The following is a 27,759-nucleotide window of genomic DNA, read 5'->3' as shown; positions in this document are numbered from 1 at the left end:
GCTGTGGCTGGGACTTAGCTGGCCCTGACAAGGCAGGCTGTCTCTGTGCCCTCAGGGAGCACGTGGCTTTGCATAGGGCAGTGCTGTGAGAATTCACGCAGTTATGATGTGGTCTGGGCCACTCATAGAGGAGAAGCAGGAAAGGATTTTTAATGGTGTCTAAACTTGTCTCATGACATTCAATGCCAAATCAAAATAGTTAACGGTGAGAGGTGAAGGGACAGAGAATGGACGTGCAAAGTTAGGAGGAAAAAACTCAAGTGTTCGCAGCTGTGCAGGCAAGAGTCAGGAGTGTGCACTGGCCACTGTTTGCCTGTTTATTGAATTTTTGCAGCAAAGAGGAAGTGAGAAAAAAGTGGGGCCCTGTTGTATTGAAGCAGCATGTGCCTATGTCAGATACCAGCACTTTCCCCCTGAATTTAGAAAGTTTAAGAGCTGAATGAAATATAGAGGAAGTAGCAGTATTAAGAAACGAAGCAAGTGGTTTGAGGGCATTTGGGCTCTCCTGCTAGCACTTGGCCCAGTGCGCTGGCGCACACCAAGTCAGAAGCAGCGTTTGCTGTGTTTAAGCGGCAAAATTTTGTTTAAGGTGTTCCATTGCGATGCCAATGCAGGTTCCTGTGCCGAAGCTCACGGGCTTGAGGCTGGAGCTATGGAAGCTCCTTGTGGGAGCTGGCGCAGGAGGCTGTAAGGGATGAGCACTAACGTATGCGTGTCCTTCTTCCTCAGGGTGTTCTACAAGGTGAAGAGCCGCAGCGCTCACATGAAGAGCCATGCGGAGCAGGAGAAGAAGGCGGCCGCGCTGAAGCAGCAAGAGAGAGAGGCAGCGGCAGCGGCGGCAGCAGCCCACAGCCAGGCCCAGCAGGAGGAGAGCAGCGAGAGTGGGAGCAGCAGCAGCAGAAGCAGCGGTGGGAGCTCTGATGAGGATGGAGAAATATAGCAGCAAGCCAGAAGTGGAGGGAGTAGCAAGGCTGGACCCAGTCTCCCTCTTGGTTTTGCTTTCTTGCTTGCACTTTTTCTTACCTGAGCTGATTTACATCGGGTCTCAGTTTCAGTGCTGCCGTTGCCTCATGCCACATGTTCCACTTCACCTTGCCAGTACTGACCAAGCCAGAGTGGTGGATGAAAAGATTTGTTTCAACTTGGATTTTTTTAAATTATTTTTAACAAATGAGATTTCTATTTTATTTATAATGATATCTGAGGTACACAGCAGAACAATGTCACCTGCAGTGGAAGTAAGTTCTCTCTCAGGTCAGCCAGACCCTTCTTCCTGTGCTTGTCAGGAGACATGGTAACAGAACTCTTGGATATAAAGGTTTCCAGACCTAACCAAGAAAAAGATGCTCTGCTCTGAGCTAACTGTATCCAGTTACTGTGACACTGGTGTTTTCTAGATATTTCTTTTCTCAGCAAGTTCCCCTTCCTGTTATACACTTTTCTGCCTTTCTTTCTGAGAGTTTATTTGGGGCTGCTGATAAGTTTTGTGGAAAGATGATGTGCACTTCTGGCTTCTGCTTGACAAAAACGAAAAGTGGGATGAGCAAGACACTTTCCTTCCTTTTGAGATGAAGTTTTCTTTTTCTGAGGGAAGCCTGAGGTGCTTTTCTTTTATGACATTAAGAATGCAGAAATGGATATAAAATATCCTGTGGGATTAGAGTAGCCACAGACCATATGCAGGTTGTGTCTCATCATGGAAAACAAAATAGTCGGCCTTTGATTAACTTCTTGGAAAGTAGTCTGGGCTTCACAAGTGCAATTTGAAATGAAAACTGATGATTTTGACTTTGCATGAATGGGAGCAAGTTTGTTTAGTGAAAATGAACCTAGACCTTGTGTGTCTGCTGCACTCTGTGTGCCTCGGAGATGGGAGGAATTGGACTCTTAGGTCTGTCAGGCTCCTTAAATCTCTCCATGACTGACTCTTACCTCTCAACGCATGTGTTTCTTTCTCCTAGTAGCCCTCACTTATTTCTCGAAATGGCCGTCACCAAGAGCTTGTATTGGTGGGGCCCTGGGTTTCTAAATACTTCCAGCAGACAGCATGTGGCTGTATGTACAGGAGGAGCTTTTCATTTATTTCCGCACAAGTGACTGGACAGCCTTGCCTGCTGGGTTGTCCTGCTGTGACCACTCTGCTGGCTGAAATGCAGCCTTTTCCTTCATAACTGACACAAGCTAACAGCCAAAAAAGCCTAGCCACCAAAAGCCTGCCGGTGCAAGAGAGCTCAGAGGAAGTTAAGGTGGTCCGGGTGACATACATGTTAGATTTGCACAGGATTTTTCTGTAGAGCCCACCCTTATTACTATTTCATAAAGAAGTATGGAACCACATAATTTCCTTGTGCTTCACAGCTGGTCAGTCACAGCCCAGTGCCCTGGCTGCCCGACGCCCTCCCTCCGGGCCGGTGCTCGGGGCCGCGTGGGTTCCCGGTTTCTGGGGTGCTGGCAGTGTGTCAGATCACGCACGCGCTGCTCTGTGTGCAGCTCCGCAGGGCGATCCCGAATGAGCTGGCTGCTGCCTCCCTGAGCAGAGCTCCAGGGTGGGTTACTGTACGTGAACAACAATGTTCCCAAATGGCTGGTTTCTAAATCCTGACCCTTCAAGCTGCTAGATAAATTCCAGGTAATAATTGGAAGGTGGATCTACCGCCAGCGTGCCATCTGCCCCTCTTCTCCAGCCCCAGGTAGTTCTATGCAACCAGGATTGTTTCACTGTCAGAGTCTAAAGGCTGTGTATTCTGTCATGTTTTCTTTAAAACATATGCTGTTGCATAGACTCCTTTTTCCTTAATAGCAGAAACAATAATTACTCTTAAAATAAATTGGAGTATTAGTGAGGACTGCACTTTAAAAAAAAGTTGACATTTTTGCCTATAAATGTTCTGTTTTCTGCCAATGCTGTATCTTTCATTCCTAAGAAAATTAGGTTTATATCAATTTAGAGATCGAAAGACCAAGTTCCAATCAAGACCTTTCTGTACAATTATCTAAAGCTTCATCCCTTTCAGCATCTGGATGACTGTTTTCATGTTGCTGCACAAACTGGGATCTTGTTGACCAGACTCTGGAAGCAGATGGCACGTCGCTATCTATTAAAATCCATTAGAAAACTGTAGAGCTGAAAGCTACTAATCTTTAAACAGAAGCTTAACCAAATCAGTCTTCCTATTAAGGGTTTTTTTGTTTGTTTTGGGGTTTGGTGGTTTTTTTTTTTTTTTTTTTTTTTTTTTTTTTTTTTTTGCATTTGTAAATTGAAGAAAATGCTTGTCTACCATTATCCCAGGTTCCTTACAGAGAACAGAAGCTTTAGCACACAGTGCCTGGATGGTCAGTAGGTGAAGCAGCTGGGCCTCATGGTCTGCTTGTAGTATCAAGGTTAATTCCAGTAAAAACCAATGATGCAATTAAATGTTAAGATCTTGGGTATGTTTCTGGGAAGTTGCTGAAAGTTGCCAAATCTTGAGAACTGCAGGGTAGTGCAGCAGTTCAAAAAAAAATAAGTGGGACGTGTGAGTATATTAAAAAAATAAAAAGGCTTTGATGATAATGTAGATATTGTTATAGTGTTGTAGTGAATATGTTAGCCTGGAATACAGTGCTTCAGCTGTAGAATGGTGTATAGTTATTTAACAGAGATTGTAAAGGCCTAGAAACACATGTCAAAAATGGAGATACAGGTGGAACCCACACAAGTTGAGAAACATGGCAAACATGAAGATTTTTTAGGTTGGAAAAGAGATCTGACTAAGTTTGAGAACTACATTAAGGTTAATCAAACTGTCTTATTTCACTGTCATTGTTAAAATAGGACAAAATCAACTAATGTGTAATCCTTTAGAAAAAAACAGCTTGTTCATACTGGGTCAAACCAAAGATCTGTCTCGCTCCATGTCCTGTTTCTGACGGTGATCAGGAGCAGATGCTTAGGAAAAAAGTATACAAACAGGGAAAGCACGGAATATCCTGGCAGAAAACAAGATGCTAAACTAGAAGGAATTACTTGTGTTCTCCAGTAAGGCAAAGCTGCAGATAGATTTGTCCTTAAATGTACTGTCCCCATATGGGCAAAAAATGAGTACATTTCTTTGCCTTTTACACTTTACTCTGTGTATCATATCACTTGCATCTACTCTAGTATTTTTAGTTTCCTAAAGTGTGCCTGGGTGATAATGAGCAAACAGCATTTAGTCGTGGCCCTCAGGTGTTTGCAAGGTTGCAGTAGTTTTAGATGTGGCGAAGCAAATCATGGTGGACAAACAACCAATGAAGAGAAATGAAGTACAAAGGTTTAAGGAGCAAATCACATGATTGCTTTAAGTACCAATTTAGTCTTCTTTTAGGCTTGATAATGCTTTAGAGTAGGCATTATTATAGTCTTCCTAAAGACCAGATCTTTCACTGATGTTCCCTATTCCAGGAAATCGGTAGAAGGGTCATTTTTCTCTTTATCAAGGATAAGCCACGGAGGTGCCAATAAGAACAAATGAGAATCTTTTTTCTAATTGCACAAAAAGGTGTATTTATTACACACTGATGAATCCAGTACTGGTTGTTTCTCTCCCACCCCACTGCAGTAGAAGCAGAAGAGAACAGGAGGATTTGACGTGCTCAGGGCTGCCACTGAAAGAGAATCAAACAGGGCTTTTTCTGAGGGTGTCCCCCAACAACTGTGGGTTAGCACGGCTGACCCAAATCGGGTTAAGAATTCCCAGTGGCATTAAATGCTTAATCTGGAAATGCTTCTAAGCATGTTTACATATTGCTAGCAGCTACTGGAAGACCTTTTTCCAGTGGTGGTAACTGGTAATAAGTTTTTTTTAAAAAAAGGGAGGGGGGCAAAAAACCTCCTGAGTTTCTTCTTTAGTAATAACAACAACAGCAAAGACAACCCTCAAAAGCAACAAACTTGTTGCACACTTGCTTACAAGTAGCAGTCTGGAATTGATCTTATGTCCAAATTGGATCCTGCCCGTTATCAACCGTGGCAGAGGTGTGTTTTTTATTTTAAACGCTGTGGACAAAGTATTTGAATTGAATTTGTCTGATCTGCAATGAATTCTGGTACACCTCTTAGTCACAAAAAATATGTGAGTGGTTCTTTATCACAGCACAGTGTTAAGACTGTGTTGTTTCAATTATGATTTAAAAAATAGGACTCTGTACTTTTCTGTTGCTTTGTCCGTTTTAAGTCCTTTGCTCATTATTTTCCAACATTTAAAGCACATTTGCTGATCTCTGTTTAGTATGAGGGTTTGCTATGTATTTAGAAAAAAGCACTGTACCCTCCTTCATTAAGTTGAGTTTGAACAAGGCCTCTCTTTGCTTCAGCTGACTTCTGTGGAAACACAATAGAAGACTCGTAGACTGCAATTTTGTAAGTGTGTATTAACAGATCCGTCTTTTATGATGAGAGATCAGGCTCCAGGTGGACATAAACCTAGCAGTCAGGTGGCTGTATTTCAAAACCATTACGTATTTGAGTCTTGATGCAGGCTCAGGGTGTTGCAGGGATGCACAGATAGATAGATGGGCTTATGGTCAAATTGTATTTTGCCCTGATCATGTATTTTTGCCTACGCTGTCTGCCCTTCAGAGCTGAGCTATTAGTATTCAAGCCTTCAGGTTTGTGATTTGCATGGGAAAGCATCTCAGTTTTGCACCACTGTGTGTATATAATTGCTAGATGTATGCATGCACTTGTGATGCAAATCTGATGTAGCTACAGGTGTTTAGCTGTCTAGCCACAAGAACTCTGCATTTTAATTTATTCAACATTATTCCATTTAAAGTCATGGGTGGTTTTGCTTAACAGGTAACACTAATCTGAGAGAACTTAGTTCTGTTAAATTTAAAGCCTACAGAATTTCAGCTGGCTACGCAGGACCCTGGCATTTTAAGAGCTAGGGCCAGGTAGGAATATAGCTGCTTGAAGGCAGGGCAAGGCTAGAAATCCTGAAGCTTACAGGTAAATCATCTATTGATCCCATACTAGTGATGTAATGTGAGGCTTAAATTAGCTAACAAGGCATTTGACTTATCAAACTGAAGTTTAAGGTTGTTTCTTATGATTGCAGTAAGTTTAGATTAAAGTCAACATCCAAAAAAAACGTGTTTCCTAAACCACAAAGAGTGAGCTTTCTCACTGCCTCAGCAGTTATATCTTAATTCTCTTTTGGGCAGCAAACTAGGAAGTCACAATATAGGACTGCGCAGCTGTAGAAGTCTCGTCCCCTTTCAGGGTCTGTGCACTGCGAGGAGATTCTTGTACAAAGGCACTGCGAGCCTATGGATTACCTCTGCCAGAAACCTCATTAGAAAGCACATTTTCCCATGCGGACTTTCTCCCTGTTTCATCTTCTAATGTATGTCTGAAAGTTTAGAAAGCTTTAAAGAGATAGAGCAGCAGTGTCTAAAAATGATGTTTGATTTTTGTGGGGGTGAGTTTCTATATAAATTCTTCACTTGGGTTCAGCTGCTTTATTCACCCACATGCTCTCCGATGTCAAACGTTAGGAAGACACAAACTTTGAATCCCCAGCTGTCTAAATATTTTCTTTCTGAAACTTGGATTCCATTGACAGCTGAGCCTGTAAAATCCTTAACTTCTCAAGATTAGAGGACAACATATATTTTTATAGAAATGTAACTGTATATTTTAAAAACCTCTTTCCTGCAGCTTCTCCACATTTATTTTTCCCCTTGTAGTTCAGATTTGATATAAACTTTTTTTTTTGTGTTCATTCTTTTTATTTTCTGTTTTTAAATTTGTAGTCAAAGCTATGGTGTACTGTACAGGAGCAGTCAGCCTTTGTAATTACTGTATAAATGCTTTATAATAAAGTATATTACTTTTATTTTAACAAGTGAGCAGACACTTCCTTTTGTGTGTTTGCTGCCTAGGGCACCTTTTAAATGACTGTTACATATTAAAAATGTACATATATAAATATAAAAATATTTACCTGTTGCTGTACAGTTGTGATAGACTGGACTGAATTTATTTTTTGTGTGCTTTTTTATAAAAATATTAATACACTAAAGGAAATCTTGCTGATGTGATTGTAATGTACTCTGTAACTTATTTACTTAATATCCTCTATATCTCTTAAAAACCTTTTATTAAATGAGGTTTAAAAACAGTTTTATAGCTGAAATTTTTTGTTGGTATGAGTGAGTGGCTGGGGTTTTCTGGGTGGATAGTGACTGTGACTCATTGATACAGAGGAAGCAACTGAGAGTCCTGTTGTGAGTCCCCTTAGCTATCCTACTCTCTGATCATGTTCACTTCTATCCTCAAGGCTCTTTCTCAATGTAAACTTCTCTCAGAATACTCCAGCCTGTGATGTATTTGTGTGTCCTATATCCAGGAAAATAACTGGTGGATGCAGCTCCATTTGCTTTACAGAAATTTTGACTGCATATGTCCTGCTCCAAGCCATGCACCTGTGCCGAATGCCAGTGACAATCTTGATAGTGTTTTACAAGTGTGAGTTACTGCGGCCCTTCACTCTTTCACACAGGACCATCCTGAAAAACCTCAAAGTAATTGCTAGTTGAATTCCAAATTTTAGAAATCCACAAAAAGCAGTTCTAGTTCATTGCAAAACTAGCTGAAACCATCACAAAGACAGTGGTGGAGCAAAGGCAGTATGAAGTAACCTAGTGCTTCAGGGGCCTGTATCAAATCTGAACTCCTGGATGGCTGTGCATGGGGTTAAAAAGTAGAGACTGAAGTAAATCTAGAACAGCTAGAAAGAAGTTAATAATATTCTCCTACTGTATAGTACATGTATCTGTGGGATGTAGAAACAATGATTCCAGAAGATCATATTGCATCGTATTTTTCATTAGTAGAGTTTAAAAAGTTTTTTTAGTTAATATTGTAATATTGTCTTAACTTGTTTGTTATCTGGACCTAGGATTTTTATATATTTTTTAATATGGCATTAATCTTGTTTCCTCTGGCAGTAGCTAGATCTCTTGCTGTGGTTTCTAATAAATATGAACATACCCCCCCCCCCCAACTTCCCAACGAAGGTTCCTTCTGTTTTGCTAGTGAACTGTTTGTAGGATGCCTACTGTTTCCCACATCTATGAGCCTGAAGTCTTTGAAAGCCAAAAATGTTTCATTCAGTGAAGCAGGTTTCTAGAAATGGATACCAGTCTGGCCTCATATTAGATTGCAATTAAAATCTAAGCAGGCCTATGTCAAAGTTAAAGTAACACCTTTTTTTTTTTTTGTTGTCGTATGCTGACAGCTAAACTTTCATCCCAATAGGGCTGGCAGAGCTGATGGATTGATAGGATTTAGCCCAAGATATTAAAACTCTTTGTGCAGCTCAGTTTAAGCACTCTTGCTTTAATTTACTCCTGCGGATGTGGCTGTTAATCAGAAATACCACTTGGGAAGTAAGCAGTATTTTGCTCAGTAGGCAAAATAGGGAACACAAAAGCCTTCACATACGATAGCAGACCACTGTTTCTTTAAGGCTTTAAATAAGGTGTTTTGTCTTAATGTCAAAGCAAACTGTCTAAAATGTTAGTGTGCATCTGGAAAGGTTGACTACCTAGTATTAAAATAGCAAAGGCATCCAAACAAGGCTTGGATAACCAAAAACTTCACAAGTGTTTTGATCTGGAGTTTGTTTTGTTTTGTTTTGTTTTGGGGGGAGGGGGGGGCGGGTTAAGTGTTTCCAAGCCCAAGTTTTCCCACAGGTTACTTCAATTACTGAAAGACAAGCCATTTGTGACCTTAAATGAATTTTTGAGTTAGTGGTATTTTGAGGAATTCGGCAGTAATTCCCTATATGTTTTTTTAAACAGCATTACACCCATAATTGCATGATGCTACTCTTGTCTTCATTCAGACTGACTGCTGTGAGCTATGGGTTAGAAAGCTTTTTCTTTTATATTTGACTTTGAGACTACGTTACGGTGACCACGTCTATTGAAGGCTAAAGTTTCTATTACAGAAGTTTATTAAGCAGCGACCTTCTCCTGTCCTCATTTAATGAAATTGATTGTATATTGCTATTAACAGAATTCAGCTTCAAAGTGAATTAGTAATTTTGTATTAAAATAGGACCAAACCTTTATTTATCATATTTGTTTTTTTTCTCCCCTTATGAAAGTAATAGATTTGTTTCTTAGGATATAGGAATAAAATCTAACAAACAATGTCTTACTTAAAATATTGAAAAATATTTATGTCTCAGATGACAACAATCACAATATATCAACATTTTTAAAGCCTAAGTCATTTCCTATCCTAAAATATAGATGCAAAAAGGAACAGTATTTACATACTATAAATACGTTGCTCCCTGAGCAGCTAGGAAAGTTTAATGAGAACAAAATTTAATTTCTGAAAGCTGTCCACAAGCTGAACTATTTTGTTACACAACAGCCAAAATTTTTTGTATAAAATAACATTCTATAATTTTTTAACACATTTCACTGAACAACATTTATAAACATAGGCCTAAATAATTTAAACACAGCAAATTAAACAATTTGGTCATGCTACAAAATCACTGTATAGAAAAGATAACCAAAGCAGATGTTAAAAGTGCTCTCTTGCTTGAAGATTTTTTTTTTTTTTAGCTGAGGCTACTTCTAGTGTAACCTGAGTGATCTATAAGTAGACAGGAAGAACTGCCAGCTCTCAGGTCCCTTCTCACATTTTTCCAACAGTTTTCAATATATATCACTCCACACACCAGCTCTTTTAAGACAGGTAAATGTGCTAGCAAGCAAGTAAAATACCTATTTCTCTATTACTAATATTATTTTAGGAAATTGTTCTAAGGAATAAAGTGGATGCTAATCCTCCATAATTCTAGTGGGAAAAGCAGTATTCCACATGGCTTGAGAGTTTTACATGGGTGTTCTTTTCATCCATGAATAAAAATGTGCTTACTATTTTAATGGATGTGGTGAGATATTGATGATCAGAGTACTACAGAAAGACAGTTCTTTGAGTCAGCCTCCAATCTTCGCTGTTAGCTTCTAAATGACATGGTGTAACACCATCAATATGCAAATCAGCTGCTTTCTCTCTACATCTGTGTGTATATATATATATATATATATCTTCTACCACATCCACTGCATAATTTTAAAGTGCAAATCTTAAAATGTATGAAAAACTACTGATTTTGGAGGAGAAAAAGTTCAGGGGTTTTTTGATTTGTTCATGAAAGCAACCATGATTCATCGGGCAAAGCAAAATTAAGCTGAAACTTCCACCCAGCTCTAAGCTGGAGTCTCTGACAGCTATCTGAGTTCCATGGTCTACTTTTTCTTACCATATTGTTTCTATTGAGACTGACAGTTTTTATCAGAAGTGTTTAAATTACATGCTGGAAGTTATCACTGCATGAAGGACAAAAGGGAACAGAAAACCTTCTTATACTTACAGCATACCTTACTGCTGTTTTAACTAGATGCCCCATTCCTTTAGTTGTGAATTTTTGTGGTATTTATAATGCTGCTCTGAAGAAGAGCTAGAGAATTTGTGCTGTTAATCTGTGAAAAGAGCTGTTGACAATGGGCCACAGAATGAAGCCAGCTTTACCAACTAACAATTGCCAAAGTTTTCTTGGAATAATTACCGTATGTATAGACTGCATTTGTCACTTACAAGAGCCGGAACCGTACTTTTGTTGTCCAAGTCTCATCAGTGGAGCCATGGTTTGTTCAAAGTATCACCACATAGTCCCAACTTCATATTCTGGTCTCAGAACGTCACAAAATAGAGTATTTTCTGTATCTAACTCTGCCTTCATAAATGTACAGTATTTAGACCATATTTAGATATTAAAAGTCCACCAGTAGGATTATACATGGCATTAGACTGCTCTCTCATATCCACACCCCTGTCTTATTTCATTCAAGGAGCTAACTTAGCCATACGTACCATAACTGTAGAAATCTTGATATGAGAAAACAGCTACATTGCTTGTGGCCATCCATACTCCATGACAAGAGCACTGAATATTCAATTCTGAAAACTTCTCCCAACTGCGTATATGAATTTGGCATTTCCATTTGCTGGCAATAGTCAGAAGTCAAGTTTCTTTCCACTCAAGTTCTGGCTCATTTTAAACGCACTTTAATTACAGTAGTCGGGAGCACAAGCCAATTCCCCATTGCTCTAACACAGAAGATGGTGTCAGTAGAGACTGAGTTTGTCATAAGCACTGCATTATGCATGTGCTTGAAGCACATCCACTTTTCCAAAAGTGGTTGGCTGCAAGTCAACCGAATGGATTAGTTTTGAAAGAAGCCAATATGACCTGGGTGTTGACTAGCTATATATTCTGTCTCCCATCATGCTTCTTGGTCAATGGTGACTTTAATAGTGATAAAGCCAGGAAAATAATTCTAAAAAGAAACTACATATGGGTATAAAGTTGTCCATAAGATAAATCCAGTGAGCTAATTAAGAAACAGACAGCTTTCTGGTCAGGATAAACGGCTGTCTGGAAATAGCTTGTTCAGAATGTCTAAAGCTTTTGCCACTGCTCTTCTGACATTATTTCACAAAATGGACCTAAATCGAATTTAAGTCTTACCTGCAATTGCCAATTTCAGTTGGAATGCCTAAGAATTGCCCTAACAATGAAAAGAATAACTAGAAAGAATATATTGAAACAGAACTATAATTATTTGCTTGTAAGCTTCTACTTCATACTGTTCACTTAGAAATTGATCAGCGCTAGAATCATCATCTATTACAATTAGACCTGGAGCTTTAGTATTCCTGCACATCACAAAAAGAGCTGAATACTACTGTTGCCTGGGCCAACGTAACCGTTCTCTTCTTGTACAGTGGCTTCCACAATCTTGACCCCCGCCACACCTCCACAAACAAAATAATTAAAAGTCGATTTCTGCCTCCATCCCTTCTACATCAGTTCTGGAACCAGCAAATAGACTCGTTGCCATTATAATTTAAACAAAGATGGCACCAAGAATAAGAAGAAAAGCTTAAAAAAAAACAAGCTGCAGAAAAATCTATGCAGGTCACTTGATCTGTTCTCTAAAGAGGGGAGGAAAAAAGTCACTACTGGCCCCCAGTAGTGCAATCAGGTACATGTCTTCATCAGTACTTAATGCTTTTCACTACAAAACAGTTACCTGTCACATATGGGGACTTTACAGAACTGTTTTCCTTCCAATTCAGCACATTTAGCACTTCAATATTTATTTTCCAGTGCCTACTTCCCACCTCATCTTACCTTCGTCACTAACTACATAAACCTTTCACACACTGCTTAAATCTGTGCTTTAGGAAAAAAACCAAGTATCCTCACAACCAAAATTTTATATCCTCAAAGTCAGGTCTTTTGTTCACTGTTTGTTTCTGATTATTAGCCTACTTAGTAATATGAAAATTCCAGAGCTGAGAAGGATCGCGTCCCTCAATCAGCCAAAAAGAAACCAGGAACCAGCTGCAGGCTAACAGTCTACATATTCCAATCTAAAATAGCATCTTATAAAAGACAAAGAAAAAACTAGCAAATATTTTAGTCTCACCTGAAACCACGTAAAAAGGTGCTTTTGCTTCTTTAAAATAAATAAATATGTAAGAAGTTATATGTGGCCTTCTAAGTAATGAAGTTAAGAGTTCAATGCAAGAAAACCAATTCAAGACTTAAGGCCAGTAACAAGAGATCATCAGACCAATACCTATTTTCTGTGCAAGTCCACAACTACAGGGCCTACTTGGCATAACAGTTAAGGAGCAGACAAGGCAAACTCACGTATTGAAAATACTAAGGGACTCCCACAACAAAATTAAACGGAATAAAGCCTGTAAAGTCTTTCTAAAACACAGTGCTGTTCTTTTGGCCTCAGTGTTTCAAATAATAATGTTGGTCAGCTGTACTTAACAAGCTAAAACTGTTCTATTATAACCCAAGAATGAACAACAAGCATCACTAATCAGGGATTTAAAATAGCTATGTATTATATTAGATAAAGATCTCTTGTTAGTCAAACAGCAGATAAACTCAGTTCCACTGGTCTCTCCAGAAGGTGACATGAGATTAACAAACTGGTGTGCCCAGATTTTGGAAAACAATTCTTCAGGTGAGAGACTGTGGAGATAAGCTAGTCTTTTAAAAGTTGCCCAAAGATTTTCTTCAAAACAAACATGTATATAAAAGTTCTATGTACTGAACAATTCTTCAGGTGAGAGACTGTGGAGATAAGCTAGTCTTTTAAAAGTTGCCCAAAGATTTTCTTCAAAACAAACGTATATAAAAGTTCTATGTACTGAGGCATTCTGGAGATACTTAAATAATTAAATACCCAACAAGAAAGCTTTATCAGTTTCCTCCTTCTTCTTCATCTTCTTGTTTAATAACTAGGATACCTAAAAGAAAAAGAGAGAAAGAGAACAAATCTGCAAAGATTTACAAATAGATTATGCAGAGAAAGGTATAGTTGATGTTGATATACCTGAAAGTTTATCTGGACTGTCAGAAAGAAGAAAGAGTTGCACAACTATTTGCTGCCACTGCTTCTAACCATAGACACCAACTTCCTACATAACTGAATCTCTCTTAACTAGAAGAGGCTTCAACTGATGAGATCTTCTCTTGGATGCTTTTCCAACTTCTTTAGTAGCAAAAAAAATATTAAAGGTAAAAAAGTATTAAAGCATGATCCACAAAGATCAGCCTAACTTGGTCACTGGAAGATGCGCTGTGATGTTTCAACTGCTAGCATCCAACTAGCACTCAATCTTCCTCTTGGAGGGCTCCTACTTTGTACTGCCATTTCCATGACATACTGTACAGGCTACATCCTCAAAGATACCTAACCAGGATGTCTATACTACAAAATATAGTGCCAATTATTAGTGGGGATCCAAAAAGCAGTATGGTCCCATCTTCTTAGAGCTAACTTGGACTAAAGCTTCATTGCACAGTATGAACATACCCTACACAAGGTATGAATGCAACACAGTGCAGGGGCACCTCAGATCCTGACAGACTGCAAGGCTGGGGATACCACCTAATAGTGATGTATTCATGAACTTAAAATAAGCTGCAGTGCTAACAGCCCCAAAAAGATTTATCAGATTAGATATTTTCCCCATGCTAGCAAGGTTCAATAGCAAGGTGAGCTCACAGCACACTGAAGTAGCACAGTAAAGTACATGTGTAAATAAACAGTACAAGAATAGCAGGGGTGTGGAGGTATATGTCAATCCACCTGTGCTGGTGACTAGAACATTCACCTGGGAAATGGGAACTGTAGGTTCATACTCATGCCTTGATCAGCTTGAAACACAGACTTGACTGGTGAGGCTCTGGGGTGAGAGCTCTTTGATTACTGCAAGATTGGGGCACTGTGTCTCTGTTTTTTCACAGATAGGAAACTGAAAATAAAAACAAAGCAGCCTGATATCTGTCATGGTTAGGCTCCTAACTTCTGAGGAGGCATCCTGGCACAGGAACCAAGCGAAAGAAGACACCTGCCCAAAGATACCATCAATGCCTATTTTCATCCAGAACATCTTCAACCATTTTACTCATTTTTCAGATCCCTATATTAGTCATCTCACATATACTGCATAAGCATAGCAGGATCTTGGGACACTGCAGTCACAAGAAACTTATGTCCTGCTACAGCATTTCTGAGATTTGCTTTACTCCACGTTCTATATTTTGTGGTTTCCATTTTTAAATATCTCCCTCTCTTTCTACATTGCATAGGAAATACACATACCTAATTCATACCTACCATTGCTCCAGGCTGCAAGAATGCTTAAGAAACTAAGGATGTATCCGTGTATTAACAAGGTTACCCTTTGCCCATACAAATACTTGCCCTACTCCAGTTTCTCTGTTCACATAACATTTTCTGTTACACCAGTGAATGGACTATTGCAGGCCATCCTTCACAGCAGTACAGCCCTCTAACCAGCCTTCAGCTTCTCCATAATTCTTGTTATTTCAGTTGATCTGGCTTTGATTTCCCATCCATCGCTCACTGTATTAATGTGGTCCTCTTGTTGCTCCCTATACACCCATATCTTCCCTGCTGCTACTCTCTTTACTAATGTTACCCATCTCGCTCTTCTCTTCATTGCTTTAGTAAACAGGGGATAACGGGGAACAGTTAATATCTCCATTAGCAGAAAATAATATATTTTAAAATAGCGTTTAAAATTGTATTGCTTTTACTCACTAATCAGGACATGCTTTAATATATTTTCATATCAGCCACTAAAAAAAGAAAGCAGCAGAGGAGAGCTCATAAACTGAGGCTTACTGCAGTGAAGAAAGGGGCATATCCAGGCATTTGGGAAACTTGCATGAAGTTTTAAAAACCTGCCCTTGCACTGGAGGCAAAACAGAGAACATGCACCTATATATCCCCAGGCCCCCATGTCACCATCTTTTTTGGGGAAAATTGGAAGTCGACTTTGTTGTGAAAACTATAATTCCATTTGGCAGATGAATGCCTTGTTAACTTATTTAATGCTAAATATGTAAGTACATAATTACACAAGTCAATGTGTGAACTCCACAAGAGAACTTCAAACCAGTATTAAAAATAAACAAACGTATGTTTCAGTTCCTTATTAGTCAGGTGCTAGAACTATTTGACTGGAAAACTTCAAGGATCAAGCCCAGCTGCAAGGCCCCATAGATTTAACACTCTGAAATCTATTAGACACTTTCAGAAGATCCTGAGGCCAGGGCTACAAAATGCAGCTGTCAGAAGCTAGTCTGCTTCTGAATAATAACTCAAATGAGAGGAAGGAGAAGAGGAGTATTACATGGTCACACATGTATTTCTGAGGCTATGATTTATTTCATTGTGGTCTTTTTTTTATTAAGCTATCAACTTACACCAATCGCCTCATGCCCCAGACTCACCATCTAGCTTTTTCAGCTTGGGCACTCGTTTGCTTGCTTCTTCAATCCAACTGTTCTTCTGATCAGAGGCGTATTTCTCTTGTAGTGGATTGCCTACAAACACCAGATCCTCTAGTAATGGCAACTCTGCCAGTCTCACAAACTCTGCTGCAACCACAAATGTGAAAACACCAACCAGATTGTGGAACATGGAAAGTACATCTGCAGCAAACCTTCCTTTCAAAGTCAATACAAACACAAATAGCATGGGATACAAGAGGATGGGGACTGTTTGGGCAAAAATTGGTATCGAGTTATAGAACAGGCATGAATTTTAAAAGAAGTCAGAGAAAGATGGTTCAAAGGACAAAATCCATTGGGCTTAGAAATTATATTCAAATTTTGAACTATTTTCTAACTATTTGTAATCTCATGCATGAGCAGAGATTTAGGGATTCTGTGCATCTCTGCAGGGTTATCAGTAAAACTTAGCTCCTAGAATAAACAGAACTATTTTCCACTTACTGACTTAACCTATGCATTCCCCATAAGAATGTAAGAAGTTACAGAACAAACAGGCCTGCCTTACCCCAGTCTTTCACCAAATTATTTGACATATAGAGAACCTTCAGCTTCTTCATTACACGGATCCCCCTCAGCTTCTCAATGAAGTTGTACGAAATCCACAGCTCCTCTAAAGTATCTGCAACTGCCTCCTGGAAAATGACAGGACTATTCAAATAAGTGAAGGTAAGTCTTCCTTATTCTTCAGCTTCTCCCTTCTTCACACCCTACAGGTCATCTCACGTAATAAAATACTAAAGTATATTGGTCCTCATATCCTTTCAAGCAGGTCCCTGATTATGCATGACAAATACCCATGGGAATTAAGTGCAAAGGATCTGAAATATATTTAGGAGGGAAGAAGTCACAATACTAGAATAATACAAGGAATAGCAAGGAATTTGGCTGTTTGTGCACTGTAAGTATGTACAAAGTGACTGCAGTTCAACAACCACTTTAGAGGGATTTTTATACAGTAAGAGGGACTGAATAGATTCAGGTGCATGCATGTTTATATCTGTAGGCCAGAAATTGCTTTCACAGTTCCCTCAAAAACAGAGGTATTTTTTAAAACCAACCATTACACATTGACTGTACATTTCACGCTTAAGGGATATGGCATCTCTGAAGGTGGGAACAGCCTTGAAGAGAGACATTCTGCAGGAGAAAATACAACCAGTCTTGAGGAAGAAAACATTTTCTATATTCATTTGGCTTAATTAATCAGATGATTAAAAATAATTCTTCTGGCATTAATACAAATGCAACAAAATTGATCCTGTTCTTCCCCAACAATTTTTCCTCTGCCTAGCAGACTTAGTCCTGTCACCATCTTTTCCCCCAAAGTCATATCGCTCAGAGTGCCAGTTACCTGTAAAAAGCGTCACTCATGAACCATGTGTTCACATGATTGCCAATATTTGTAGTAAAGAACCATAATCCAAGTACCTTCTGGAAGAAAATTCCATATTCAAAATTTTAGCAGAAATTATTTTCATGTAAAGCTAGCGGAATTTAAAGTGCTTTACAAACCTAAAAAGTTTTAAAATAAAAGTTCTGTTCTTCATCATCAAAAATGAAGAACTCTCCCTTTCTAATATCCTGTTATGCAGTAAATTAGCCCTAAAAAGTCTCCAAACATAAGGAGAGTAAAAAGGAAAAAAAAAAAAAGAGGAAGAGAATTTGAAAATTCAGAAGCAATATGTGAGATGGTGAAAAGGTGGTAGTGAAGGGAGAAAATGAAAAGAATGGTTAGGCAATAAGGGGAATTCAGTGATCCAAATTCAAGAGAGCACTCCATTTTGGTAGTGAATATTAGTTAATGCTAAGAAGCACATACCAATCCATTCAAGTTCTTTATGTTATTTCTTCCCAAAGACAGAATTCTCAAATTTTCTGCAACAGATGAAACAAAGTTTCTTATTAATCAGAGATTCTTTTTAAATTGCAGGAAGATGCTATAAGTCTGGTAAAACCCCACATTCTACTTCTAAAAATATTTGCATTCTGAATAAGCTGTATTAAAAAAAGAATGACATAATAGAAGCAAAACTCTCTACATACACAGATCATCAGGAATGTCCAGTCCATGGCAGATAGCTCAGAAACACATAGATGAATACAAAACTGTTCATTGGTATATTACTTAGCTGAAATTCAGTCCCAATAGCTACACCCCAATAGGGGTGTAGTCCTTTACACAAAATTATCTACTCAACATAATTATAACTAGGAAGATATATTAACATTAATCTTTTCTGTCTGAAAAGAGTGCTGGATGGTTAAATGTATTTCTCAGCTTCCTCTCCACAATGAACCAAAGCAAATATGTTTTTCATAGCTATAAGCACTGCTTTCTCTCTCTTTCACAGAAAGCAATAGAAACTGTTTCTCGCACTCTAAACCTTTAAAAGACAGACCGTGTGGTTATATTTTGTCTGCTTGCAGGATCAAATATTTGGTACAGACTGGTTGCTTTGATTCCACATTTTATTAATATAAACATTTAAGATGCTTTAAAGGCTTTTAAAGTTTTCTCCCACTAAAGACTTTTGTTTCACGTTTCTATAATTGCTTAATCATTTTTTGCTTGTGACAGAGTTAATCAAAGTGAAATATTCACAGTAGTTATTTGGAAAGACTCTAATGGAGTGTTTTTTCCCCATCAGTATTTGCAAATTTGTGGAAGTCTAAGCATATTACAGAGGCAGTAAAGTTCATCAGGCTCCTCTGACAGCCCCATGGGTGTGTAGTTGGAGAGGAAGAGATTCCAGGTTCCTTGTCTGTCTGCCTGGCAATTTGATGTGGACAGAAAAGCCTGGAAGTTCCAGCCCAAAACCTGCAGCTCCTTGCCACAGAGTCCACAACTTGGGGACAGACCATTAAGGTTTCTGCCCTAAAGTCAGCAACCCGATGGGTTTCAAGATTTCATAGATCCAGAATAGCTGCCCAAGAAACAAGAATTCAGTTCCACTTGTAGACAGTTGGCTCCATCTCACCCCCAACACACCTCTTTCAGGTATGACCAGAATCAAAACCAGTATAACCAAACCGACTGCAAAATAGCACGACATTTTTCCACCCAGACCTACAAGCTCAGCAACAGACACCACCACAGATAAAAAGCTGTTGAACTGCGGACTCTCTCCATTATCAGTGTGGAAACTGGTCATTAAATCACTCTGGATTTGATTAGATGTTGAATATCACAACCCAAGCCTACTGGGTGCTGTAAAGGTGTTTTCTGTATGGATTTTTGTTGTTGTTAAACTTGCACAGGACAACTGCCAAGACTAGTGCACATGGATACATGCTTTAATACATCTTTACTGCTAAACACGCATTCTCCAATAACGGTAATTTTAAAAATCACATGTAATTTTCTACGGTAAAGGAATTAATAAGGATAAGACTAGGTATACAGCTAGATCCATGTTATGGTATATGTCCAGTCCAAGCCACTAGAAAATGAATATAATCAACCACTGGCTTGTCACTTACTTAGGCTGTTCAAGTTGGCAATTCTTTCAATGCAGTTTGTAGACAATGACAGCTTCCTTTAAAAACAAGAATAATCAATCATTTTTATGCTGACAGTATAAGAGGGATCACTGTATCAAGAAGAGTTCCACTTCCAAATACCACTACATTAGGAATAAATTATAATTTATTTTTCTCTCATTAGATGGTGAACTAACTAAATATGTGAACAGACTTATAATACCCTCAGACCATCAAGATTTCTGCAACTTTATTTAGCTTCTGGGAAATTACCACCAGTAATTTACATCACATATGGGATTATCTTTTTGTATCTAGCCTTAACAAATAGACAGCCATTTCTTTCTGAAATGGCTGTAATTTCTCTCTGAAAGTCCTGGTTAGGTCTACTTTTCTCTCGCTTTCTCATTTCAAACATGGATATTATTACAACAGTTTGATCAGTTAAACAGCAGCCATATTGCTTTGGTACCCAGAGATACTCAGGTATCTCTGCATGCTGCTGCACTTTGCCATTTGGGCACATTCACCAAGACAGTTCATTGTGCAGTTACAATCTTAACACTGTACAAGTCAGTACAACTTGTATTTTAGGAAGCACCTCAGATTTGTTGTCAGTAAAGGCAGAAAGAGCCTGAACCAGTGGATGTGGTATTCCAGACTCTCTGGTTTATAATACCAAAGAAAAATAAATAAATAGATTGCAAATGTGTCTGTTAGTTGGTAGATTCCAGACACGGACCTGTAATTATATACTGGTGAACAATCTGCTAATTCTCTGAGGACAAATATTAATACAGAATCTACCCTAACATCTTCTCAGTTGAGTGATAGGAATCATAGGAAAAAAACCTCAAACAAGCAGGAACTGAGAGTGAAGGAGAAGCCCAGCTGAGAAAAAAAAAAAAAAAAAGGTGCTGCTTTGAAGGCCACAATTAAACATAGTAAATACATGTTTGCATAGTGGACAACAGAAAAACTGAAAATTAATACAAAGAGAAGACAATATTTGTCTTCCAATTTGCTTTTAACAGAACTTACTCGCAGTTAACAAGCATGGAGAGAGATTCATCCATCCTCTCTACAGGAGGAATCTGGCCATAGAGTTTCACCTCCTTTGCCTCTGAAGCCTTCTGTCCAGTTTTTTCTTCCTAAATAAAAGAGAAGGCAAAGAATATACTCACTGGTACATGCAATTATTATAAATTAATACAACATACTACTAAAAGTTATTAATGAAAAGAGAAAGCATTTTGAATATCAAGATACCTACTGGAGTTGCTTTTCTGAATGACACCTCAGCCCCAACAACCCAATTCCACTAAATCACAAATATAGCCTGAATTTAAAAAAAGGGGCGGGGGGAAGGCAAGTAAAGAGGAGAAGGCTTGCTTATTTCCAAGGTATTAAAACACTTATACATTACACACACGTTCTTTGTTTAAAAAAAGTTGTGTTACATTTGAGCAATTTGATTCAGCTATCCTCTGCTAAAATGAAATGGAGACTAGCCAGAGATTTGAAATGCTGAATCAAAGTACTTCCATGGAGACCGACAAATGGGAACTAGGGCCAGTCTGTAGCAGAAGCAGATACTTAAAAACTCTGCTAGAAAAATCTCTTTCCTACTTCATCCAGAAAACTCACTAACAAAAAATCAGGACTAAGCTACACTCATCCTACTTCCTCATAGTTACAGCTGCCCAGTACAGCCTAAACTGCTGAAATCATTAGCGAAACAGCCAACTATAGGTGAACAAATAACGCAAAATGCAGCTGGAAATCCATAAGCCATGAAGTACAGTTAGGAGACTTGCACTTGTTCCCAGAGGCAGGGGAGCGCGTGTTGGGGTAGAATCTCAACTGCATTTTTCTCAGGTCTTTCCATGGTTTTGACCATTTTGGACAGTTTCCAGATGTTCCTCATGAACTCTGTGCTGTGACTCCTGCTCCTCCAGCTGTGGTGGTAGTTTGAGGTCAGCCTCAAAATATGCATGAGCTTAGATGGTAATTCTTGCATGCAACTATACTTCCTAAGGAACATATGCATGAAAAGAGAAACAGTTTACGCTCTTACCCAATAAAGGAAAATAAAATATAGAGCAAAGAGGAGAGAGGAGGGAATTCTGAAGCTAGATTGATTATATTCCATCTTTGGATCATGAAATTCTGGTTAGAAATAATGGAAAAGTTGGTATTTAGAGAAAATATTAAATCCTTACCATTCACAGAGCTAATAACTTTAAAAAAAAAAAAAAACACCCCCACTTAGTCATTAAAAAAAGGAAAGGAGAAAATTTCATGCTTTAGAGAATATAGCAAAAGGCAGATTTCCTAGTTATAATCTAGGAATAATATAATTTTCTAGATAATTTTCTAGAACTAAATACTTTAGTAAGTTCAGAGCTTTACAAAAATGGTCATAACTTCATTGTTTGGGTGTGTTTATTTAAAAGCTGCAGTCTATTAAGTCCTTTAAAATTCTGAACTGATGGTGATTATTGAGTAAACACTTCAAACAAGTACTTATTTAGATGGGAACACCAGTTTTGACAGCTGTTTCCTTGACAGAACAAACAGAGCATTTTGTCAGTTCGCTCAGTGTTCAGTGGGAAGACTGGAGGTCCATTAACAAAGGAGAAATCTACTCAGGTTTTAGAAACAGGGAATATTGTTTTCTCTCCCATTTTTACTCAGCCAATTGAAAAGTGAGAAAGCTGAGGCCTGACCTATTTTATATGTCTGCTTTAGAATGAAATGAATTGCATCCCAGAAGTATTTAGTAATCTCATAGCATAAGATCAGGTATTGACTGTTCACCTCAGTAACCTTATGTAATACTTCACATGGTTGTTCAAAGTAATTTAAATGCAAAATAAGCTTTGATAACATTATTTTCTCTCTTCTATGCCCCAAACACTTCAGGTGGCTTAATTTAAAGAAAAATCAACATGTTGCCCTATGCATTCACTGTCTAAATTCAGTGTGATGATCTTTTGCTCATCATTAGCAACTTAGAAAATAAGAAGCATGTCAGATATTATGCTAGAATATGGTGAAAAAAACCTTCTATTTTCTTTTCTAAGAACAAGGATTATACTGTATGTATTTGCACTTATACTCAATTTATAATCTATCAGCCTATACCAATCAATAAAATGATTTGTTTCTTAAAAACATGAAAGGGAAGGAGCTCCCAACACAGACTGTAGTCAGGAGTGAGCACCTGCAGAAGAAAATTCACCCTGACTGCCACCCAGTTCTAGAAAAAAGGTCAGATGAACTACCCCAACAAGCCATAGAGAAACCACTAGTACAACGGACATTTTTTAAGATAAGGATTCCTGTTTGCTAAGTTAAAGATTCCTTGAGTTAACTAACTTCATCCTGACTCGAAACAGGGCATAAGTAAACCCTTAAGTTGAAGGGAAGAAAAACATCTGGAATGCAGCTCAACATCAGATCCAATTTTACAAGTCAGGTGGATTCAGATTAAGAGCAGGAAAATGAAGAGTTGAAACTCTCCCCAAAACAACACAGACAGAAAAGCAAATTCAGCACTTCTTACTTAATAAAAACTCACTGACATAATTCTATTATCTCTACAAAACACATGATGGAAGAGCAAATATAAAATAAATCTTTAATAGGAGACATGGAGTTGAGGTTTTGGAGGGAGGAAAATGGAAAAATATCAGAATTTTTTATATTCAATTCACATCTCTAGTAATGCTACTTTCCACAAGCTGTTGCATTCTGGTTCTTATTATGACAGCAGGAGTCAAGTTTGTGGGATATACCAGTGTAGCTTAAAAAAAAAAAAAAAGGAAATACTGAAAGTACTAAACAATGATAACATTCAAAAAGGAAATAATCTTCAATTACAGTGTAGTACCTTAAGCTGGTGGTAAAGATCTGGCTTTCAGCTGCACCTGCCCACATTACCTCATACAAAGATCTTCTAGAGACCAAAATTGTTTGTGCTGTTGCTCTAGCAGCTGGACAGAACTAGAGGGGGGTTACATATACACAGAACAGCACATCTATGCACTAAGCTAAAATTCAGTGAGATTAGCAGAAAATTCTCACTGACTTCAGTGAACTGTGAACCTGACCCCAGAGGCACCCTATAGCATTATTGGAAAAGATATTCATGTCCCCTCCAACAAACAGCTTTCTAGAAGGTTACAAGACCAGCTCAGTCACACGCAGTGACTGTCTGTATTAACGGTGTACTTGAAGGAGAAAAACAAATAAGAAACTCATTCTGAGTTAAGCTTTGCACAGTGGCCAATGTAAGAGGCCTGTGTATCACTGCTGCAGAAAAACACTGATACAACAGTGCTAAACTTATTCTACACCACTACACTAAACAAGCAAATATTGTGTGTTGAAATGAACCCACTAGAAGTTGGGTGAGGGAGGTGAATTTCTGAGCATTGCTGGTAGCTTTTTTCTATACACTCATTTTAGCACTGTTATAAGGCAATGGCAGATATCTTACTGACTTCAGTACAGTCAGTGTTTTGTACCTATTTATTCTGTGAGAGGGATTATACTCAGGTAAAATGAACAGAGCATAATTAAAATATAAGCTATCCTGAGCTGCTATGCTGAATCTCTTTGTAGCTTCAGGCCTTCTATCAATGCATATTCAGCAGAACAAGGCAAGACATCAAAACTGACTCATCTTTACCGGCCATATAATTTTAAGAACACAAAGAAATTCTAAGAGAATTTACTGCATATCAATATTAGTAATAAAAATTTTACTTTGTGAAATTTATTATAGCAGCAGATGTTTCAAGTAAACATATTTGTTATAAAAAAGTTTGAAAAATAAATTTATCTGAATACAGTCAAAATCCATGCCGCAGAGTAATGCAAACCAGCGAGATACTGTTCTAGTACTTACCCATTCTAGTACTTACCCATTTGGCTAGAGCTTCTTTGATAGTTGTTGCTTTCGCCTAAAAATAAACAAATTAAAATTAACATTCATTGCAATTTTTAGATGGCTTGTTCACTGCAAACTGCTTTCCTCTCCTTTTTCTCTCGCTTACCTGCTTGTAAACCCCTTTCTACCACTTTCCTCTATTACCTTCCTATAGCTGGTTCTAAGAAGTAGGAATGAGCACAACTCCTTAGTGGTTCTTAAGTTTATTTTCTGGGGTACTCAGCTGCATTTTCACAAGGAATCAGTTGACTTCATACAAGCACATCTTTGTGATTTTATTCTCTGCGTAGGCTGGAGAATGGGTTAGGGACACTGCTTATTAGTTTTGATGATGAAATTTAATTGTAGAAGTTAGAAGTTATTGTACTAAAAAACATGGTCTAGTCCTCTACACACTTTCTATTACTATGTATTATGCAACTTCCAGTCTGAAAGTAAGTCAACGAATAGGTAGAAAGACAGAGCCTGTTAAGATTCACTGAGCAAAATAAGGCACATCTTGCCAAATCTCAAGGGCAGTCTGGAATGTTTATATTTGTTTCTCTTCATTTTACATCCAGTCACATCTTGTTATTGAAAAACATACATTATTCAGTTAAAAAAAGTCTAAGAGCTACCGTACAAGATTTTTTACAGATCAACCCACTGACCAACCATCTATTGCCACTAGCTCCAGCTCTTCTGGCTCTCATTAGGAGTGTCATCAAAGCCAAATGACTATCTCTATCCAAAAACAGTAGCACATAGAGACACTTCAACATATCCTAAACTTTAAATATATTCCAAGAGGTCTTTTGGATGAAAACAGTTCCACTGAGACTGGTCGCTCACAAAAACTGCTCAACAGCCTCCTTCCTATAAAATCAGGAAGACTCTAGCTTGAACATCTCTATTGCTCTTCAGGGTAGCTCTACAACATGTGGATTGAAGCAGCTTTTCAGGTAATCAGATACCAAGAAAATGACTGTGTAGGTTAAAACCAATGAACCGACTTCCACCCAAAATTTTACAGGTAATTCCTTCAGGTCACAGAGCTACAAGGTTATTATTGCTCTGGAACACTAGAAATTCTGGACCCGATGATAAAAGGCAACAGTTGTGGTAGCTGCAAATAAAAGAATGGGGACAGTCACTGAATGCCCCAAAACAGGCCAAGACCCTGGATACTAAGGACTCTGAATATGCATCTCAAATGTCAAAATATGCCTTCATTTAGACATATGTCACTAAGCATCCCCAGATGTTCTAGCTACTTCCTTCTGCTGAGAGACACTCATTTTAATCCTGCCTACACTGAGTTATAGTTAGCTAGCTGGCTCTCTCTCGCTCCAACTGTAGACAGCCTGATAAATCTGTGCTATGACAGTACCTCCCTGGTGCCTGGTGCAGATAAGCAGCTGAGTGACCTCCTTCTGTTTAGGACACCACAGCGCTAGATCCCCCTCTGACGGTCTCATCAAGTCCCATTAAGGGACCAGTGTGCCAGGAAAGCCAACTGGCTTCCAGTTAATCACTTTTTTTGGACAGGAACTTGCCTGCATTATTTTTCATGCTAATCCATTGTTATGGCATCTGGGTGCAGGATTTCAGCCACCCATTATTAAAGACAGAAACTGGTTTATGTGACCAGTGCCTAAATCTGTTTCAAACTCACACCAAAAACAGACCGGATTTTGAAGCTAGTGATCCCTGTGAACACAAAGAGCAGTTTCTTCCCTGACCTCTACAGACTTGCCTCTTCCACTATAATACCTGACTGGTATTATAATATAATATTGTGGAAAATACAAAAATCAGCAGAAGTGGCTTATCAAGAGAATGTGTGTTAGGGGGTTTGCTTTGTTCCTTGAAGCGCACTTGAAATTTCTTTAGACAAATCATACTATCTTCTGCCAAGGGAGTTAACAGAAACCTCTGAAGAGCCTATTTGCAGGTGTTCTCTACCTGCATATTGAAAATTCTCCTACAGGGATTTAGATTAAAGAAAGTCATATTACTGGAATATACTTCAAGCATTCAACTCTCCAAATGATCAAAAGCTGAAATCATCACCCTGAATGGCCACCATCAACACTGCAGGAAGAAGACAAACAGTACGTGAAGGGGGAAAGAGGAGAAGACCCCTGTACATATAAAAGTCATAACAAATAATTCTGTTTTTCCCCCTTGCCCCAAAAAACATGGCTTTTGGACACAGAATATTTTGACACAGAATATTTACAAAATTCAGACCCACAGGAAAAAGTAAAAGTGACACTTTGCCTTCATTTGCATACATTTATTTATACGCTTAAGTAAAGTAAATTAGAATTTCACAGCAACAAAAACCAGGCTACTTAGTGCAGTAACTGCAGATACCACTGTCTTAAAAACAGCCAGTAGCTCAGGGTTTTTTTGTTTAAATGATGATGTGCCCGAGTCCCAACAACTGCAGGAGGTGAATTAATGAGCTCCCGCTACTTCGATCCACCCCCGACCCCCTCTTCTCCAGGGCACGGTAACAGGCCACAGCTCCAGCGCCACAGCCGCCGCACGGGGCTGTCCCGCGGCCAGCCCGCGCCGTGCCCGGCCACGCAGCGCCAGAGCCCGGCCCGGGGAGCACCGGCTGCGCAGCGCTTCGCTCCGCGCTGCCGCCACCGCCGCCCGGGGACTCCTCGGGGGCAGCCGTGAGGGGAGGCCGCCGCCGCGCCGCCCCGCTCTCGGCGGGGACGGGGGCTCGCCCGCCTGCCCGGCCCCGTCCGCCTCGCCGCGCCGGGGGGCGGCACCGGCCCCCGCCCGGAGCAGGCCCCGGTCCGCCCTGGCCCCGGGACGCCCCAGCTCAGCCTCGCCCCGAGCCCCCGGCAGCCCGCCGGGCGGGCCCCCCGCGCCGCCAGGCAGGCCGCCACCCCGCGGGCCCAGCGCCCTCCCCGCCGGGCGCCCGCCTACCCGCGCCGGCACTAAGCGGACCCACCATTGCCGTTGCTACCGTTAACGCTCCGGTTGCTATGGCACAGCGGCCTCGCGCGCATGCGCAGCGTCGGCTGCTCGGCCAGGTAGGAGGGGCGAGCACGAAGGCAACCACACCTGGCAACCATAGAGACGCACGACCACAGAGAAAGTCCCCCTTCCGGAAGTTGCGTAGGGGGCACTCCGCGACGCAGTATGGGACACCTCGGAGGGGTGTCGAGTCGGCTGAGGGCGGTGGCAGCCGGGGCTTGGCCGCCGCCCCGTCCCGTCCCCCCATCCCGGGTCCCCACTCTGATAACCGCCTCACTTTGAAGTCTTTTCCGTACAAGCGGCTGTGCGAGAGGGTTAGGGACAGAGAACTTCACACCTCCTTCCCCCAGCATGCTGTCTGCAGCAATAATGATGATA

General features: G+C 39.6%; 2 protein-coding genes across 5 annotated transcripts in view; one reads left to right on the top strand and one right to left on the bottom strand.

Moving 5' to 3' along the window:
• The window catches only part of MIDEAS (mitotic deacetylase associated SANT domain protein), a 62,579-nt gene extending 55,434 nt beyond the window's left edge, over nt 1-7,145 (top strand). For both annotated transcript variants that reach the window (XM_064512569.1, XM_026095745.2), the window contains exon 13: nt 730-7,145. In XM_064512569.1, coding sequence (XP_064368639.1) covers nt 730-940 — 211 coding nt within the window. In that variant the 3' untranslated portion in view covers nt 941-7,145. The remainder of the gene's footprint in view (nt 1-729) is intronic.
• A 2,042-nt stretch (nt 7,146-9,187) lies between these two features.
• On the bottom strand, nt 9,188-27,507 carry DNAL1 (dynein axonemal light chain 1). 3 transcript variants are annotated; one of them, XM_064512567.1, is made up of 10 exons: nt 27,356-27,507; nt 24,380-24,418; nt 20,490-20,599; nt 19,449-19,504; nt 17,788-17,843; nt 17,320-17,399; nt 17,027-17,105; nt 16,474-16,600; nt 15,906-16,052; nt 9,188-13,387 (listed from the first exon to the last, which is right to left on the bottom strand). In XM_064512567.1, the coding sequence occupies exons 1-10, from the start codon at nt 27,356-27,358 to the stop codon at nt 13,341-13,343; spliced, it is 744 nt and encodes a 247-aa protein (XP_064368637.1). In that variant the 5' UTR covers nt 27,359-27,507; the 3' UTR covers nt 9,188-13,340. The 3 variants fall into 3 exon arrangements, with proteins under 3 accessions (XP_064368637.1, XP_064368638.1, XP_025951568.1); XM_064512568.1 differs by having other exon boundaries at nt 15,906-15,998; XM_026095783.2 differs by lacking the exons at nt 17,027-17,105; nt 17,320-17,399.
• Nucleotides 27,508-27,759: the final 252 nt, after the last annotated feature.

This window comes from Dromaius novaehollandiae, chromosome 5 (assembly GCF_036370855.1).
Source record: "Dromaius novaehollandiae isolate bDroNov1 chromosome 5, bDroNov1.hap1, whole genome shotgun sequence".
NCBI classification, from domain to species: domain Eukaryota; kingdom Metazoa; phylum Chordata; class Aves; order Casuariiformes; family Dromaiidae; genus Dromaius; species Dromaius novaehollandiae.
Note: the sequence above shows the minus strand (reverse complement) of the source record. Positions and strands in the feature narration are given on the sequence as shown.

What these genes read in the sequence shown, in the direction of transcription:
- DNAL1 (XM_064512567.1), bottom strand. An exon ending in AAGAAGCTCTAGCCAAATGG is followed by an intron (nt 20,600 to 24,379) that starts GTAAGTACTAGA and finishes TCTTTTATTTAG; the next exon opens with GAAGAAAAAACTGGACAGAA. An exon ending in TAATTTGGTGAAAGACTGGG is followed by an intron (nt 16,053 to 16,473) that starts GTAAGGCAGGCC and finishes TTGTGGTTGCAG; the next exon opens with CAGAGTTTGTGAGACTGGCA.